The sequence below is a fragment of the Cervus canadensis genome, chromosome 11 (genome assembly GCF_019320065.1).
Source record: "Cervus canadensis isolate Bull #8, Minnesota chromosome 11, ASM1932006v1, whole genome shotgun sequence".
Classification (NCBI taxonomy): Eukaryota; Metazoa; Chordata; class Mammalia; order Artiodactyla; family Cervidae; genus Cervus; species Cervus canadensis.
This window is the reverse complement of record NC_057396.1, coordinates 70,980,727-70,998,416: the sequence shown is the minus strand read 5'-3', so window position 1 is coordinate 70,998,416 and position 17,690 is coordinate 70,980,727. Positions and strand designations below refer to the sequence as shown.

The 17,690-nt window shown below is 37.7% G+C and overlaps 1 protein-coding gene across 5 annotated transcripts in view; it reads right to left on the bottom strand.

Moving 5' to 3' along the window:
• C11H11orf49 (chromosome 11 C11orf49 homolog) overlaps window positions 1-17,690 on the bottom strand; it is a 202,280-nt gene that overhangs the window by 103,134 nt on the left and 81,456 nt on the right. For 4 of the 5 annotated variants that reach the window (XM_043482471.1, XM_043482472.1, XM_043482468.1 and 1 more), the window contains exon 3: window positions 7,231-7,361. In XM_043482471.1, the coding sequence (XP_043338406.1) occupies window positions 7,231-7,361 (131 nt within the window). Of the gene's footprint in view, window positions 1-7,230; window positions 7,362-14,055; window positions 14,058-17,690 lie in introns of all 5 variants that reach the window. The other variant, XM_043482469.1, reaches the window with a different exon arrangement.

Genomic DNA, 17,690 nt, shown 5'->3' with positions numbered 1-17,690 from the left:
CAAAGATCCAGCATGGTCAAAAATAAACAAACAAAAGACATTATGACGCAGAGCAGCTTTGAATGGGTTCAGTTTCTACTGGGGCACTTTGAACATGATGTCTTAGTGTGCTGCATATATCAGCTGGTCAATAAGTAGCAGCTACTGTTTTATTTTTTAATTTTTTTTTTTATTTTTTGCTACTGTTATTTTAAATCATCTCCTACACAATATTGAAAAGTTTAGTGGAAAGCAGATATTTGAAACTGACCCTACCCTGTAATAAAAGGGATGATAATGTAAACCATTCAATACTCTATCCTCTGTCTAGTGACTGGGAAATGGTGAACCTTCATATTAAATAACAAATCACTTACATATGTTAGGTGTCAGGAAGAGCCTCATAAAGGTTACAATTTAATAAGAGAAATGTACATTAAGTAAAGGATCATGCAAAAAAATATTTAGTCAGAAACTATAATAAACGATGACTAAAAAATTACAGGATGATTTGAAAAGAGTAATGAAGTCATCTAATTCAGATGAGGAAGGGTCACAGAGAAGCCCCCTTTAAGGAGCTGACCTTTAAACTGAGACCTAAAAGGATAAAGAGAGGTCAGCAACCTAAGGGCATTAGGAACGGGGGCTGAGGAGGGTTGGTTGGTGACAAAGGCATTCCAGAAATGCTTATGTGACGTGTGTGACGGCCCCAAACGACCAGAGTAGGAAAAAGGGAAAATTAAATAGAGGAAAAGATGAAAGTTTATTGGAGGGAGAGACGGGACAGATTCGAGGCGACATCGGTGTTCTCTCTGGAGAAAAGATTCTGGAGAAGGAAGTAAAAATGAAAAAAGAAGAGACAGTTAGGAATAGACAAGAAATAAGTAAAATGGGAGCTAGGAAACAGGAACTTGAGGTTGAAGAAATTATTTCCTGGCTGTCTCAGGCTTCCGGGGAAAATGATGAGAGCTGAAAAACTGGTGGGAACAGGGGAGGGAACGGGTGAGAGGAGCTCTCGGAGGGAAGAGGTCACACTTCACTTTGTGTTTGTTTACAAAATCACAAAAGCAGCAAACGCTCTTTAATATTTCAGACAAGACAGCCACCCCACTCCTCAGTAAGCCCCGTTAATCCTCACAGAATGGCTCTTTAGTGGTGAGGATGAGGATTAGTGACAAGCATAATCAAGTGGAAGTTTGAGGCAATTACACAGAGAAGTCAGACCGAAAGCTTCATCTCAGCCTAAAACGTCTGCATGTTCACTTGAGATCACTAAACCCACCATAACATTCGATATTTTAGGGAAACAGTAACCGGTTTTTATCATACGGTCATCAAGACCTACTGCAACCCTCTGATTCCAGGAATGTGAACTCCTTTTATAAAAGCAGGGATTTTTTTGTCCCCCCTAATCTCTGATTGGGTTTCCCTTGTGGCTCAGCTGGTAAAGAATCTGCCTGCAATGCGGGAGACCTGGGTTCAACCCCTGGGTTGGGAAGATCCCCTGGAGAAGGAAAAGGCTACCCACTCCAGTACTGTGGCCTGGAGAATTTCATGGACTGTATAGTCTATGGCGTCACAAAGAGTCGGACACGACTGAGCAGCTTTCACGTTCACTTTCAATCTCTGATTATCAGACCACAAACTCCATGAGAGCAAGAATTTCTGTCTAATCCCACTCACTGCTGAATTGTTGTTTAGTCACCAAGCTATGTCTTTCGCAACTCCAGGGACTGTAGTCCGCCATACATATTTTTTTTTAGTGAATAAACACACCTAGACAATGAAGAAAAAACCTCAGCAAGTTCAGAGTAAAACCTAAAAGGTGAAAGGGAAAATAAAAGGAAGGGAAAAAAGGAGGGGAGGGATAAAATTGGAAATATTTCAGCTTCTGGCATTCATTTTCGACTCTTCTCTCCCATACCCTACACTCACAATAAATCTGCAAGTCCTGTCAAACCAACTCCTTAAATAATTTTTCATCTGCACAGCCACTTCCTGTTTGATTACAATTATCTCCTATCCGGTCTCTGGCTTCAGTCTTACTATCTACCTTCCATTCTGTTTCCCATGCTTGTGCCAGTGTCATAAGTGAAAATATCACACAAATCGATAGAGTCCTACTATGTTTAGGAGAAAGCATGAACTTCGGAGGACACAAAGCCCCTTGATACTGGGGGTAACACGTGTTCAGTCAGTCTAACATTGTTAAGAATGTGGCCTTGTACCAGCGCATATACATGGAATTTAGAAAGATGGTAATGATAACCCTGTATGCGAGACAGCAAGAGAGACACAGATGTATTGAACAGTCTTTTGGACTCTGTGGGAGAGGGCGAGGGCGGGATGATATGGGAGAATGGCATTGAAATATGTAAATTATCACATGTGAAACTGAATCGCCAGTCCAGGTTGGATGCATGAGACAGGGTGCTCGGGGCTGGTGCACTGGGATGACCCAGAGGGAGGGGATGGGAGGGAGGTGGGAGGGGGGTTCAGGATGGGGAACACATGTACACCCATGGAGGATTCAAGTCAATGTATGGCAAAACCAATACAATATTGTAAAGTAAAAAAAAAAAAAAAAAGAATGTGGCCTTGGTGCATGAAATTATGCCATTGGCAGCACCATGGACGGACCTAGAGATGACCATAGTGAGGGAAGTCAGGCAGAAAAGGGAAAAACAAATGCCATATGATAGCACTTACAAGTGGAATCTCAAATCTGACACAAATGAACTTATTTATGAAACAGACTCACAGACACAGAAAACAAACTTAGGTTACCAAAGGGGAAGGGGAGTGGGGGAGGGATAAATGAGAAGTTTGGGACTAGCAGATATAAACAACTATACACAAAACAGATAAACAAGATCCTATTGTATAGAACAGGGAACTATATTCAACATCTTGTAACAAAGATAAAATAAACATAATGGAAAAGAATATGTATATACGTATAACTGAATCACTTTGCTGTACATCAGAAATTAAGGCAACATTGTAAATCAACTACAAGTCAATAAAAAAAAAAATGTGGCCTTTGTGAAGACTTAAGTTTGAATATGAGCTGTGCTACTTACAAACCATATAGTCTGTGCGAGTCACTTAACTTCTCTCAGTTTCTTTAGGAGAAACTGGATAACAATCACACCAACTCAAGTTTGTCATGTGAATGAAATAAATGAATACATTTCTGTTCAGTGGCTGGCACAATCAGCATTCAGCATCATTTTCTGTTGCCACATAGTACTTCTTACCATTTCCCAAAGGAACCATGGTGCTTCATGTTATACTTTCAAAACTGCAAGAAGTTTTCTGTTTAGCATGTATTCCTTTGCTTCATAGCCTGCTACTATTCCAAGATCCAGCCTCATTCTCTTCTTTACCGCCTTCTCCAGCGTCTGCAGGAAGGACTATTTCTCTCCTGTGCGATCACCAGCTCTTACACAGACTTCACTAATCACTTACACTACACGGAAACTACTTCTAGGCTACTTTGTTTCTTCTCCTGGAACGCGAGCTCCTTGCGGGCAAGCATTGTCATTTACTTATCTGTATTTCCAGCATCTTATACGCTCTCCAGTGGAGAACACCTTACATGTGAAAAACACAACACTGTCTCCAGTCAGTTTTCTCTGGCTCCTTTGGCATCCCTTGATCACACACTTCTAGGTGTGTGACCTAGACCAATTATTTACATTTCAAAAATCTCAGTTTCGTTTTCTGTGCAGAGGAGATATTGTAAGTATATCTACCTAATACATGGGATTAAAAAATGAGATAGTCTACTTAATAAATATTAACTGTTATTATTATCAATATTTTTACTTCTGATACTGTATTTTATATATCTAGAAATCCCATTTAGATCTTCCTAATATCTTTCATTTATCTCCTAATCATTTTCATGTTTTCCTTTACATACTTGAGTACATCTGTATGCTTAACTGTTTAAAGGTCCTACCTAGGTAGCTAGTCCCCCATCTCCGTCATTTCTGAGTCTGTGTTTCTACTGATTTATTTTTTCTCCTGGTTATGCGTCATATCTTCCTGCTTCCTGTACTTTTTAGTTGGATGCCAGACTTTGTGAATTCTATGTTGCAGAGTGCTGGATTTTGTTGAATGCCTTTAAGGAGTACTGAATTTTGTTTTGGTATGCAGTCACTTGCAGATCAGCCTGATGCTCACTTAAGTGGCTGAGGACTCAATCCAATGGCCTGTGTGTTGTGAGGTTTCTCCACTCCAGCGGGTAGAAGTGTGAAGTAGCCTTGTGAACACGCCAGGAATCGTCTTGCCTACTGTTTTCCGGTGGGTCTTTTTCCAACCCACACATGTGCATAGTCTGTAGCCAAAGACTCGAATACCTCTTTGCAGTTCTCTGGAGCTAAGAAGTGAGCAACGTACTCCTCTCTAGTACTTGGCCCTGCAAATACCGGCCACCATGGCCTCCCTAAACCCCAGCCCTCGTCTCCTCAACTCAGTAAGACCTCATGATCTCCCTGTATGGTCACTTGGAAACTGTCTCTCAGAGACCACAGTTCCACATTGATTGTTGGTCCAGTGTTTGAAACAGTTGTTACCGACATTTTGTCTGATTTTCTAGTTGTTTATAGCAGGAGGACACTTCCTTTAGCATCATTATTTTACTAAATAAAACATATGTATTCCTTGGTAAAAGCACAAAGCTCAAAACTAAATTCTCAAAAACTGTGAAAATAAACTGTGGACAAAAGCTCTTTGAGCCAATATCCCTAAACAGAAATAAAGATTTACTTCAGGGGAATTTCAGTCTTTGCCAGACGTGGAAAATTTAGATTAATCTTTCTGTATTGAAAGAAATACTGAAGTGAGAAGTCGAATTTTAAAGACTCATTACATTTGAGTAGATCTTTTTGCTTCCAAGAGTCTAAAGTTGTCTAGATAGCAAGAGATTCACTACAGTTTTCATGAGGTTATTTGACATCCAAACATGGGGAGATGAGCACCATTCAGTACTCAGTCATGCAGGAATGATACTGCATCTCCGTGCTTGCTAAAACCTGGGATAAAACGTTTCTTGCCAGAAGGGGTCAGGTCCTTACTTTTCTACACGTGGCTTCACTTTCAGATACGTTAGGCTGGAACTCTGCACTCTCTTGCTACCTCCCAGAAGAGTTAGTTTCTTCTCAATGATGCTAAAATATGTACATGATGTTCTAAGGAAGTTATCTGCAGGAGAACAATATAATAGCAGCTCCATTGAGTAGGCGTCTGGTACTTGGCATTCTAATTGAAAAAATGGGGCTTAATAAACACTTTTCTTTGGAACCGTGCCTCTGTTTTTGCTCATTCTGGATAAAAACTGGGGACTGACACATTCTGGGACAGAATGATGTTCTAAAGTTTCCTGGAAGAAACTGAGAATATATTAAAACTATTTAACCTGAGGGTCACCTAGACATAAATGCTGTCTTTGGTGTTTAAGAAATCAGAGACTGTCTGATTAAGAAGCATGACAATAAATATCCAGCATAAAATCTAGGTCCTGTTGGTAGCACAGGAGAAATGGGGAGAATCTGGGGTCGCTTCTTCTCAGCAGCTGAATGAATCATTCCTTGTTGGCTCAGTGGTAAACGAATCTGCCTGCAATGCAGGAGACTTGGATTTGATCCCTGGGTCCAGAAGATCCCCTGGAGGAGGAAATGGCAACCCACTCCAGTATTCTTGCCTGGAGAATCCCATGGACAGAGGAGCCTGGTGGGCTACAGTCTCTGGGGTCCCAAAGAGTTGGACACCACTGAAGCAATTGAGCACACACACACATAAAAAAGATAAAGAAAAGGACACCTGGCTATAGTCCACCGCTCCATGGATCCATAAGTCATGAGAAGAATTAAGGATATCTGAGGACTGTTTTCCACAGTTATCTTCATGTGCTATTTCACAGACACCAACTCTAGCTATATGCACCATCCTTCAACATAGTGAGTATTCAATATATATTTGCTGACTGGTCAAGGGACAGAGAAAGGATTAGGAAAGATAGGAAAGATGAAATAGTACAAAATTCACCGATACACTCATAGCTCCTAGCTTATGTGGAGACCAATGATATAGTGTTTCTGAGCTAGTTCACTTAAAATTTCATTCACATTGATTTTTGCCTACTGGTCATTTGTAAAGAAGATGATACGATTCTCAGTACACTGGCACAAGAGTGTAATTGAGATGGAAGATCTCTAGAGTTACATGTCAATAGTAGAAATAGAGTATCAGTAAATCTGGGTTCTATTTCTATCTTTGCTACTGTGCAAAGTTACACAATTGTGCAAGTTACACAATTTCATACTTTATAAAATGGGCACAATAATATCTACCTTATCTATTTCTTAGGATAGTGAAATGATCTAATAAGAAACCAGGTAGAAAGAGTTTTAGCAAAAAAGTTTCAGTGGCTATATATAAAATAGCAATAACATCAATAAGATCAGGGTAGGAAATCTTGCAAATTCAATAAAAGCAGGGAGCATACCTATTCACTTACTATAACCCCAGTGCCAGGCACATGGCAAGTTTACCAGAAATACTTGTTGAATGAATGAAAAAATAGTTTTGGCCTTCCTCTCTACTTTAAGTTAGCATTCCTATAGAAACTGTCCTAAAGGCATTCAATACTTATTTGGAAAAACACATAATATGAAAGCAGGAATAAAAACAGGCCCTTGAAAACAGATGCGACCAAAGGTTTTGATATAGTCTAGATCTGAAAAGTTTGGAGTAATTTAATCTATTTTAGTAGTCTAAATGTAAGAATCTAGTGTCACTTTTTAAAAAGAAGCTCTCACTAAGGGTCTTTCACAATTCACCTCACCAAAGTAAAGTCTCAATCAATATAAGACATTTTCAGTTAGCATTTTTCTTAATATTTTCCTTGGGTTATAATCAAAAGATGCTGAACCAACAACATGCAAATTGATTTTAAGTTTCATTTGTTGTAAAATGGGAATTATAGTATCTACCAGACTGAGACGCTGTGAAGAGTAAATGAATTACTGCACATAAAGCTACACTTGGATCTTAACAAGTATGGTCAGTGATGGTGGCAGTATTATTGATGGCAATGTCTCTGACACAGACAGATAGCTCCTTAAAAGTAACGTTTTCCTAGAGCCTTGAAGAGCATGCACTGAAACAGTATTTGTACTGAGCAAAAAGAAAGAAGTTTGGAGGGAATAAAGGAAGGCTAGAAAAGAATTCGGGAAGACTTACCACCATTTTTGCCTACAGTTCGGAAGCATCTCCAGAAGGCCCGTAGGAACGATGCCCTGTTGTGAGGGGTGGCTTGAATGAAGCTGAATTCCCGGAAAAGAATATGAGTTCCCTGACATACACTGTTAAAACTGCAAAGAGAAAAAGCAAGAAATCATCATTGAATGGATAGTTACAGAAGACTGGAATTAGAATAAAAAGGCAAGAATATATAGGACAACTGCCAGGAGAGAAATCTTTTCTCCAACAAAACTCTGAACTACAGATTAGACCAAGTCCCTCTGTGAGGACTTCTCTTCACATGACTATATCTCTTTGGAAACTCTTGGAGTCCAATTCCTCTGAATGCCACCTCATGTGTGTGTGTGTGTGTGTGTGTACACACACTAAGGAAGCTTCAATCAGTTGTTGGAACATCTCACGTAGAGGGAAATCTTTGTCTTTAGCTGGATGATACCGGCACTCATATCCTCTTGGAGAATACTTCTCCCTGTACCCCATTTGAAATTATATTTCCTTAAAGACATTCTTTTTATCTTCTATCTGGAGAAGGAAATGGCAATCCACTCCAGTATTCTTGCCTGGGAAATCCCATGGACAGAGGAGCCTGGTGGGTTACAGCCTATGGGGCTGCAAAAGAGCTGGACAAGGCTGAGCGGCTAAACAACTGCCCCATATTAGGTGCCTTAAGGACAACATGGCTTATGGAAACACAGCTGGATTGTCTGTTCCAGTTTGGGGGTGGCGCTGTATACCTCTCTCACAACAACCTTAGAGGAAAGTCCACTTGCCAAAGATATAAAAGGTTCCAGACAGACACTAAAGGCAAATAAGGGAAACAAGGGTAGAAAGTGGCCCCTGAATGAGAGTATGAAGCAAAGCCCCAGGGCCCAAGTGAGTCATTGTTTAAGCTGGGCTGGGGAAGGGGAAAAAATACACTCCATTGCCTTTGGGTTCTTCTGCCAAAGAAATAAAGGCTGTAGAGCCTGGCGTAATCTAAAAATGGAAAATCCACCAAAGAATAGGCAATTATCCAGTAATCATCACTACCAAAGACAGACTTCTGGTTCCAGAAAACTCCTAAAGTCCCTGACAAATAAATCATGAGTGGAAAATATGTTAATCTTTGTAGAGAAGCAGACATTAAACTGAAGATGGCAAGCAATAGAGGGATAGGGGTAATTCCAAATGCCACTTTTCATTTGTTTATTTAAAGGGGGAAAATATTCTGAGTCTCCGAACTGAACAGGAAAAAAATGTCAGGAGCCATCTAATCCATTTTCCTTTTCCCTGACCAAGTTTAGAGGGAAGTGTCTAATCTGTCTTTAACATAGAGCATATTATCACTTGGGATAAAATTAGCCTCTTTCTGTTAATATTAACAACACTGTATGAAAAAGAAAATTACATGCCCTTCTTTCCCCACGGAAAATGAGCCTAGAAATCTCACTTCTAAGATACTATGAGGAAGTATGAGGACAACATCTGGCAAAGAAGTAGAAGAGAGATTTTTTAAAAAGCAATGAAAGTGTTAACCTAATTATACAGTTTGCAGTGCTGTTGTCTTGAGTAAAGGAAAATGAAAAATAAAGCAAATGAGCTGTTACAGGTAAATGGAGTAGGCCACATTTCCAGCAAATGAAGTCTAGCAAATGATAACATTTTAGCATAAATTTATGAAGCTACCCAGCAAAGAATTAGTCCCAAAGTGTACTGCTCACCCCTCCAGGGAAACAAGCTGGTGTCTAGGTCATGGTCTAGGCTGTAATGGAACTAATACTAGTGAAATTCTATTCTTAGTGTAGCTTTTAAAAAATAGCTTTTTCTAAAACTAGGGAGTAATTTATGCATTGAAGAATGTAGCTGAGCCTCATTTACAGATGAATACAAATATACACAAGAATTTATAAAGTAGGAATTTTATACCAACAGGGCAAATCAGATAAAATTGAATATAAAAAGATTTATAATTGTGTTTCCACTACCATCTTTAGATACCTCATACCAATAAAATTCACGTTTAATTAAAAACAAAAATAAGCAGGAATGTTTGATTAGGGTGGCAGCTGATCAGTATTGAGATCATAATCACTACCTAAGGAGTTAACAGACAATCTTAACATAGCCAGTGAAATTCTTTCAGATAAGATGGCTATAAAGAAAAAGCAGAAAACACAATTACTCCAAACTTCACTGTTTTTCTTCAGCCTGAAATATCTTTTTCCTACCACCTCCACCTCTTAAATTCTATCCAATCTTTTAGGACCATCTCAAATACCATGTGCATGAAGTCTTTTCCTGATTCCACCACCACAGCCAATTCCCATCATATATCACTTACAACTCTCTGATGATACTCACAATTTGCTGCCTTGTTTTAAAGCGACTAGATTTATCTCCTCTATTGGATTCTAAACAGTAATCAATTAGCTTGTACTCATCTTTGTCTCCTTACATTACCTAACATGTAGTAGATACTGCTTAAGAAAGATAAGAAAAAGAAAGATAAGAAAAAAATAGAGGAATGATACCAGGCAGGAAGTACTAGGATTTATGTTTGTAGCCAGCCATATTAGTGATACTGAAAGTCAACATTCTACGACCTTTTTTTTTTTTCATTCATTTTTATTAGTTGGAGGCTAATTACTTCACAACATTGCAGTGGGTTTTGTCATACATTGACATGAATCAGCCATGGAGTTACATGTATTCCCCATCCCGATCCCCCCTCCCACCTCCCTCTCCACCCGATTCCTCTGGGTCTTCCCAGTGCACCAGGCCCGAGCACTTGTCTCATGCATCTCACCTGGGCTGGTGATCTGTTTCACCCTAGATAATATACATGCTGTTCTCTCGAAACATCCCACCCTCGCCTTCTCCCACAGAGTCCAAAAGTCTGTTCTGTACATCTGTGTCTCTTTTTCTGTTTTGCATATAGGGTTATCATTACCATCTTTCTAAATCCCATATATATGTGTTAGTACGCTGTAATGTTCTTTATCTTTCTGGCTTACTTCACTCTGTATAATGGGCTCCAGTTTCATCCATCTCATTAGAACTGATTCAAATGAATTCGTTTTAACGGCTGAGTAATATTCCATGGTGTATATGTACCACATCTTCCTTATCCATTCGTCTGCTGATGGGCATCTAGGTTGCTTCCATGTCCTGGCTATTATAAACAGTGCTGCGATGAACATTGGGGTGCACGTGTCTCTTTCAGAAAGTCCAGGACTTTGGTCGGATATTAGTGTTGTAATTCTGCAATATTAGCATTTTTTTTCTGATTGGTTTTTGCCTGGCATATCTTTTTCCATGCTCTTAATTTCAATCTTTTTGCTAATTTTAAAAAGGTATTTCTCTTGTGAGTAGTAAATAGTTGGATTTTATTTTTTTACCCATTTTTACATTCTCTGTATTTTAGTGAGTTTTTAAAATAAATATTTGATTAATCTCTGCCATCTTATTTTGTCTTTTCTGTGAACTGTTATTCTTTGACTTTCCCCACCTCTTTTCCTACTTTTTGGAGTGTTAGTAAAGTTTTTAAAAAACATTGCCCATCCCATTAGTTTGGAAGCTATGATGGAATCTGTAATCTTTTAGTATTTCTCTTAAATTTAATATACATATTTAGCTAAACATTTTTAACATATACAATTTATCATCTTTATCAAAACAAGGGCCAAAAAGTACACTTATTCGCACTCTTCTAATCTTTGGGTATTATTTTCTAGAATTTGAATTCTACCTTTTTTTAATTGAAAAACTTTTTTTATTATGGTAAGATAAGAATATTAATATTTATCATTTTAACCATTGTAAAGTGTACAATTCAGTGGCATTAAGCATATTCACAATCCTTACATAGGATTGTGATCGTTACATACCATCATCACTATCTATACCCCAAATTTTTTCATCATCCCTAATAAAAACTTTATATCCATTTAGAAAAATGACTTCCTGCTTCTATTCTTCTCCTAGATTCTGGCAGATTCAAAGTTCTGTCTCTATGAATTGGTCTATTTTAGGTGCCTCATTTAAATGAAATCATACAATACTTGTCCTTCTGTTTGTGGATATTTCACTAAGAATGTTTTCAAGGTCCATCCATGTTGTGGCAGACATCAGATTTCATTCCATTTTAAGGCTGAATAGTATTCTAATGCATGTATATACCCCATTTTGACTGTCCATTCATTTGTCAATGGACACTCGGGTTGTTTCTACCTCTTGACTGCTGTGAAAACTGTGGCTGTGAACTTGGGTGTCTAAGTATTTGTTCATGTCCCTGCTTTCAATTCTTTTGCATCTATGCCAAGAAGTACAACGGCTGCATGAAATAGTAGTTCTCTGCTTAATGTTCTGAGAGACCACCAAACTGTTTTCCACAGTGTTAGCACCACTTTACACTCTGACCAGCAATGCACAAGAGTTTCAATTTCTCCATATTCTTATCAACATCAGTGATTCTACCACCTTTTTTTAATCACCCTCTTAGCAGGTGTAAAGTGGTATCTCTCTGTGGTATTGATTTGCACTTCCCTAATGCCTAATGATTGGAGTAGGAAATGGCAGCCCACTCCAGTGTTCTTGCCTGAAGAATCCCAGGGACGGCGGAGCCTGGTGGGCTGCCGTCTATGGGGTCGCACAGAGTCGGACACGACTGAAGCGACTTAGCAGCAGCAGCAGCAGCAATGCCTAATGATGTTGAACATCTTTTCATGTGCTTATTAGCCATCTGTGTATCTTCTTTGGAGAAATGGTTATTTAAGCTCTTTGCCCTTTTTTTGAATTGTCTTGTTTATTTTTTACTGTTGTTGAGTTGTAAGAGGTCTTTACATAATCTGGATATGAATCCCTTATTAGATATGTGAGTTGCAAATATGTTCCCTCTTTCTGTAAGTTGTCTTCTCACTTTCTTGATAGTATCTTTGATGTACAAAAGTTTTTAATTTTGATGAAGTCTAATTTATCTATTTTTTCTTTTGTTCTCTGTGTTTTTGGTGTCATAGCCTTGAAACCATTGCCAAATTCAATGTCGAGATGATATTGGATTGTTTTCATCTAAGAGTTTCATGGTTTTAGCTCTTAAGTTTAGGTCCTTGGTGAATTTTGAGTTAATTAGTCCAAAGTACATTTTCTACCTCCATAAATATGCACATTCTCATTAATTTTTCACTGCATTTAACTAAACTGAAATGTTCTTTAATAGTCATGAATCTTGAGAACAAATTAGTGGTTACTAGAGGGGAGGGCAGAGAAGGCAATGGCACCCCACTCCAGTACTCTTGCCTGGAAAATCCCATGGACGGAGGAGCCTGGTGGGCTGCAGTCCTTGGGGTCACTAAGAGTCGGACATGACTGAGCGCCTTCCCTTTCACTTTTCACTTTCGTGCATTGGAGAAGGAAATGGCAACCCACTCCAGTGTTCTTGCCTGGAGAATCCCAGGGACGGGGGAGCCTGGTGGGCTGCTGTCTATGGGATCGCACAGAGTCAGACACTACTGAAGCGACTTAGCAGCAGCAGCAGCAGAGGAGAGAGGGGTAAAAGGAGGGGTAAAATAAATGGATAGGATTCAGATGTATAACTACAAGGTATAAAGTAAATAAGTTACAAGGATGCCATGTACAGCACAGGGAATATAGTCAATATTTTATAATAACTTTGTATGAAGCATACTCTATAAAAACATTGAAATATTATGCTGTACATCTGAAACTAATATCATATTGTAGGTCACCTATACTTTAATAAAAATAAATAAATAAAATTGGATCACAAATTTTGGAAAAAAAAAAAAGTCATCAAGCTTACCTGTAAAATCAAACATAAAAGTTCCTAAAAATATCTTAAAAGGGTATGTAAAAGTATACCAGATGCCTGCCTCAAATGGAGTTCTCCAAAACCATTATTTAAACTTCATTGAGTAAATTCTTTCATTTTCTTTAAGCTGTTGGTTTTTTTTGTTTGTTTGTTTTGTTTTGTTTTGTTTTTTAAGCTGTTGGTTTTGTTCCCTTGAGATTTCATTTTTTTCTACCTGAAATAATTTCAAATTTACAGAAAAGTTACAGGAATAGCACAAGGGATTCCTGAATATCCCTTACCTTGATTACGTGAATGTGAATATTTTACTACATTAGCTTTCACTACAACATTCTTCCTCTCTCAGTCTCTATCACACCCAAATATACACATACATATATTTCAGAACTATTCAAGAGTAACTTGTGGACATGATGCTCCTTTACCCCTAAGCACATATGTATTTCCTAAAAAATAAGTAATTTTCTTATGTAACAATAGTACAATGAACAATACAATATCATTGATATAATACCTTATTCTACATAATAAAATTGATATAATATTTTTATCTAATCTACAGATCTTATTAAGATTTCACCAACTGTTTCAATAATGTCACCTTTACAGGAAAAGAGAATTCGAGACAAAACATTGCCTTCGGTTGTCATGACTTTTTAGTCTCCTTTAATCGGAAACAGTTCCTGGGTCTTTGTATTTCATGACACTGACATTTTAAGAGTACAGATTTTACTCCAGTTTGGGTTTGTCTGATGTTTCCTCACTATTAGGTTCAGGTTATACTCTTTTGGCAGGATTATCACAGAAGTGATGCTGAGTTTTCCGAGTGCATCATATCAAGAGGCACTTGCTGTGGATTAATCTAATTACTGGTGATTATTAACTTAGATTATTTAGGTAAAGCAGTGTCTGCCAGGTTCACCCACTGTAGAGTTATCCTTTGTAATGAGTAAGTATCTGGTGGGAAATATATTGTTACCCTTCAAACCTTCATTTACTACTTTCAGCATCTAATGATAATTCTTGCCAGATGCAATAAAAATTATGATGGTTTTGCCGAATGGTGGTTTTCTGCCTAATTCCGTCATTTCATCTACAAGTTTATTTTCTATAATAAAGAATAGGTAGATGCAAATATTTTTATTTCCCATTCTTTCTTTTTTTTTTCCCCCCATTCTTTTTTATACTAAAGTTAGCATAATACAGGTATTTTATTGTCCAGTTCATAGGTGTATCTGATGATTTCTTTTTAAGATGTAATGAGTAAAAAGTTCAGGAACTCTCTGGATCTTTGTGAATAATTTTTAATCCTCAAAGGTATAAATAAATTTATTAAAATGAAATTGTCTTGAGAACAAATGTCTCAAATTGATTTTAACAAGAAAATAGTTAAATTTCAGTTTTACCATTTTATTTGCTTACTATTTAATTAAACTTAAAAAAGGCAGCAGGGCTTCCCTCCTGGCTCAGAGGGTAAAGTGTTTGCCTACAATGTGGGAGACCTGGGTTCAATCCCTGGCACGGGAAGATCCCCCGGAGAAGGAAATGGCAACCTACTCCAGTACACTTGCCTAGAAAATCCCATGGACGGAGAAGCCTGGTAGCCTACAGTCCATGGGCTCGCAAAGAGTTGGACACAACTGAGCAACTTCACTTTCATTTTCACTATTTAATTAATGCTAGAATAACATATCAAAAAAATGCAGCAGAAGCTGTTTAAAATTAATGATCTTTATAACCAGACATATGTAAGCATGTTAAATAGTTTTGATACAGTTTCATTTTCTCATTTAATAACAAAGGTTGTTTATACAGAAAAAAGCCAACTGACTTCTATTAAGTGGTATCTGTTTTCTCCAGAAAAACTAAAGAAGTTCTAAGGATTCATTTATGATATCAATTTCACATAAACATCTTAATTTTGAATTTTAATAAAAATTTTATTAATAAAAATTTTATTAAATAATTTTATTTAATTTTATTTCTATTTATTATTATTTTAATAATAATTTTATTTAATAAAAAATTTATTAATTTTAATAAAAAACCAAAAGGTTAGAACTGATTTAAGTTACTTTGGTTAAGTAGTCAGTAACTCAAGGACTACCAAACGAAGAATTAAATATAAATGTAGTCATAGTAGATTTATATACATAGCCATTCACATTCTATATAAAGAAACAGCAAAGAGCAAAAGGACCAAATTAGAATATCCCAGCTCACGCTCCGTGTGCCACGAGGCAAAAGTTCAAAGCTCCTGCAACACTCCGTATCTTCCAGATACTCTTTGCTCTTACTCAAAACGAAAACAGCCAATGAGTCTTGGCCTACACAGTTAAATTGTATTGCAACAGTTCAGTCTTCTTAGACCAGTCACTTATCTCCTTTTTTCTCTCTAAAATCAGGCTAGCTCATTAAGAGTATATAATCTGCTGTTAGAATTGGAACTGCCTTCTGCTGTTTCGAGATGAGTTTTATATGCAAGAACTCCTAAACAGATCTATCAAAGAAGCAATCTATGAGAACAGATCACACCCAATTATGCAGCACAAACTGGCCACACCAAGGTGATAAATATATAGGGTGTAGATCAACCTCTGAAAAATAAACAAGATCAGAGATCCAAAATACTTCAGAAAGAATCATGATTTAAAGTAACCCTTTACTGTTTCTGGAAGCAGAAGGAAAAAAGATATTCCCCTATAGAGGGAATACAAAAGAAATCTTTTGTGGCCTACTTCCCACTATCAAATTGGCAAGACTAGCAGACTGGAGCTTTGTTCTGAAAAAAGTCACCAAACTCTAAAGATATATTCCCGTGGCATGATTTGGTCCCCTGAACTAACTATGCCTGTATTCGTTCTTTCCCGCCTTATGAAATTCAGATGAAGCCTAAAGCCCTTAAATGTTTTCTTTCCATTGCTTTCCTGCTATAGAATTTTGCAATGCCAACTTGATGAGAGAAGTCAGTGAAGCATGTCAGCTTGGTCTATGTTGCAGTTTAGACAACACACTTGAACAGAAGTTGTCTCACACCAATTTCTTTCGCATAGTGCTACAAAGAAATTTCTGCACAAAAGTTTACTGCAGAATTTCTGAAAACTTCTCTCTACTGGGCTGTTATAATCTATTGTTCAGTATACAATATACTCACAACAGGAAAAAAAAATTAATGAACAATATGACTCTGTGTCCATAGGGAAATCCGACCAAGTGTGTCTTGACTGTACAGTACATTTGGAATACGGCTCTGCCCGTAGATCTGCATCAGGCGCACTGACCGCAGGTTCTCTCCTCTGCTGGGCAGGAAGATGTAAGTGTCGGCAGTATAGAAAATAGAAATCTACCGTGCTGCAGGCGGATGGCCACCATCCTCTTCATCTTCTCATTCTCAGCTAAATTAGGAGTAGACTATCTGAGATCACTGGCTTCTAAACAAACAAACGAAAAAGATCTCCAATTGAGGAAGAAATTCAACAGGGACTAATCGATCTTCAGTCACTGTCTAGGGACAGGTGAACCAACCTGTGAGCTGCCCTGGTGCAAGAGCGGAACCACTGAATCAGAAGCTTATCAGTTCACTCTGAGGACTTAGCACTGGCATTTCATACCAGGATTCTTTTTTTTCTGCCTGACTGAGTAATCCTCAGTAGCAGAGTTAGTTTTCAGACCATGATATCAGTGAGATCACATCGTACTGCATTATGAAGAGAAAAACTCATGAGATGGCTTTGTAGGCCCCAAGAGCTGTGAAAAGCTTTTGCAACAGGACACATAGGCAGTGCCCAGTTCTCTTTCCTCAGTTACTTCGCCAAGTGCTCTTCTGTCACCAAACTGCAGAAAGAACCTGCTTCAAGCAGTGGACTGTGCCACCCTGGACATTTGATGCCAAGGGGAAAGGAGAGTGTTTCTACATAGGGTGATCACCGAGCAAATTCTCACATGCTGCTTCTCTGAAAGTAAACCGCTCTCCACTGGATCTTTGTTTCTAATTCAGTAAGGCCCTCCTGCCAGAGTTAAAAAAAAATGTTTCAAACTCCCCTTTCAAGTATTCCAATTTCAAAACTTATTGCTGAAGGCCTGGTATGCTACAGTAAACTCCCAATTGCATATAAACTCCTTACTCACTTGCATTAATGGAGAAGCAAGATGATTCATTAACATCTGTTTACTGTCTGCAGTTCTAAGTGTTAAGGAACATTACTCTTAAATGGTTGTTTACTTCATGCCAATAGAAACAGGCAAATACATGTAACTCAGGATGGGAATTCAATGCACAGAGCACCGAGAGACAATTACTAAATACACACTCTTTATAGCATGTTAGAAATTTAAATTATAAAAAGACAATGTAGCAATTTAGAAAATGCTTTTCGTATATGATAAAAAACAGGAAATAGTGAGTACGTTATATTTTAGCTACATTACAGTAGGTCTACAATAAGGAAAATGATTTTAAAAATTTAAAAGACAACTGTATTTACTCATTGTATTAGGGTTGTTGACTTCTAATTGATTTCTTTCTGTCTTCCATATATTCTGCAAGTAATAGTAAATAATAGTAATAGTAATAGTAAACATATTTTTTAACAAGAGTTACCATAGAGCTCTAGTTTTCTTTATTCCTACTTGG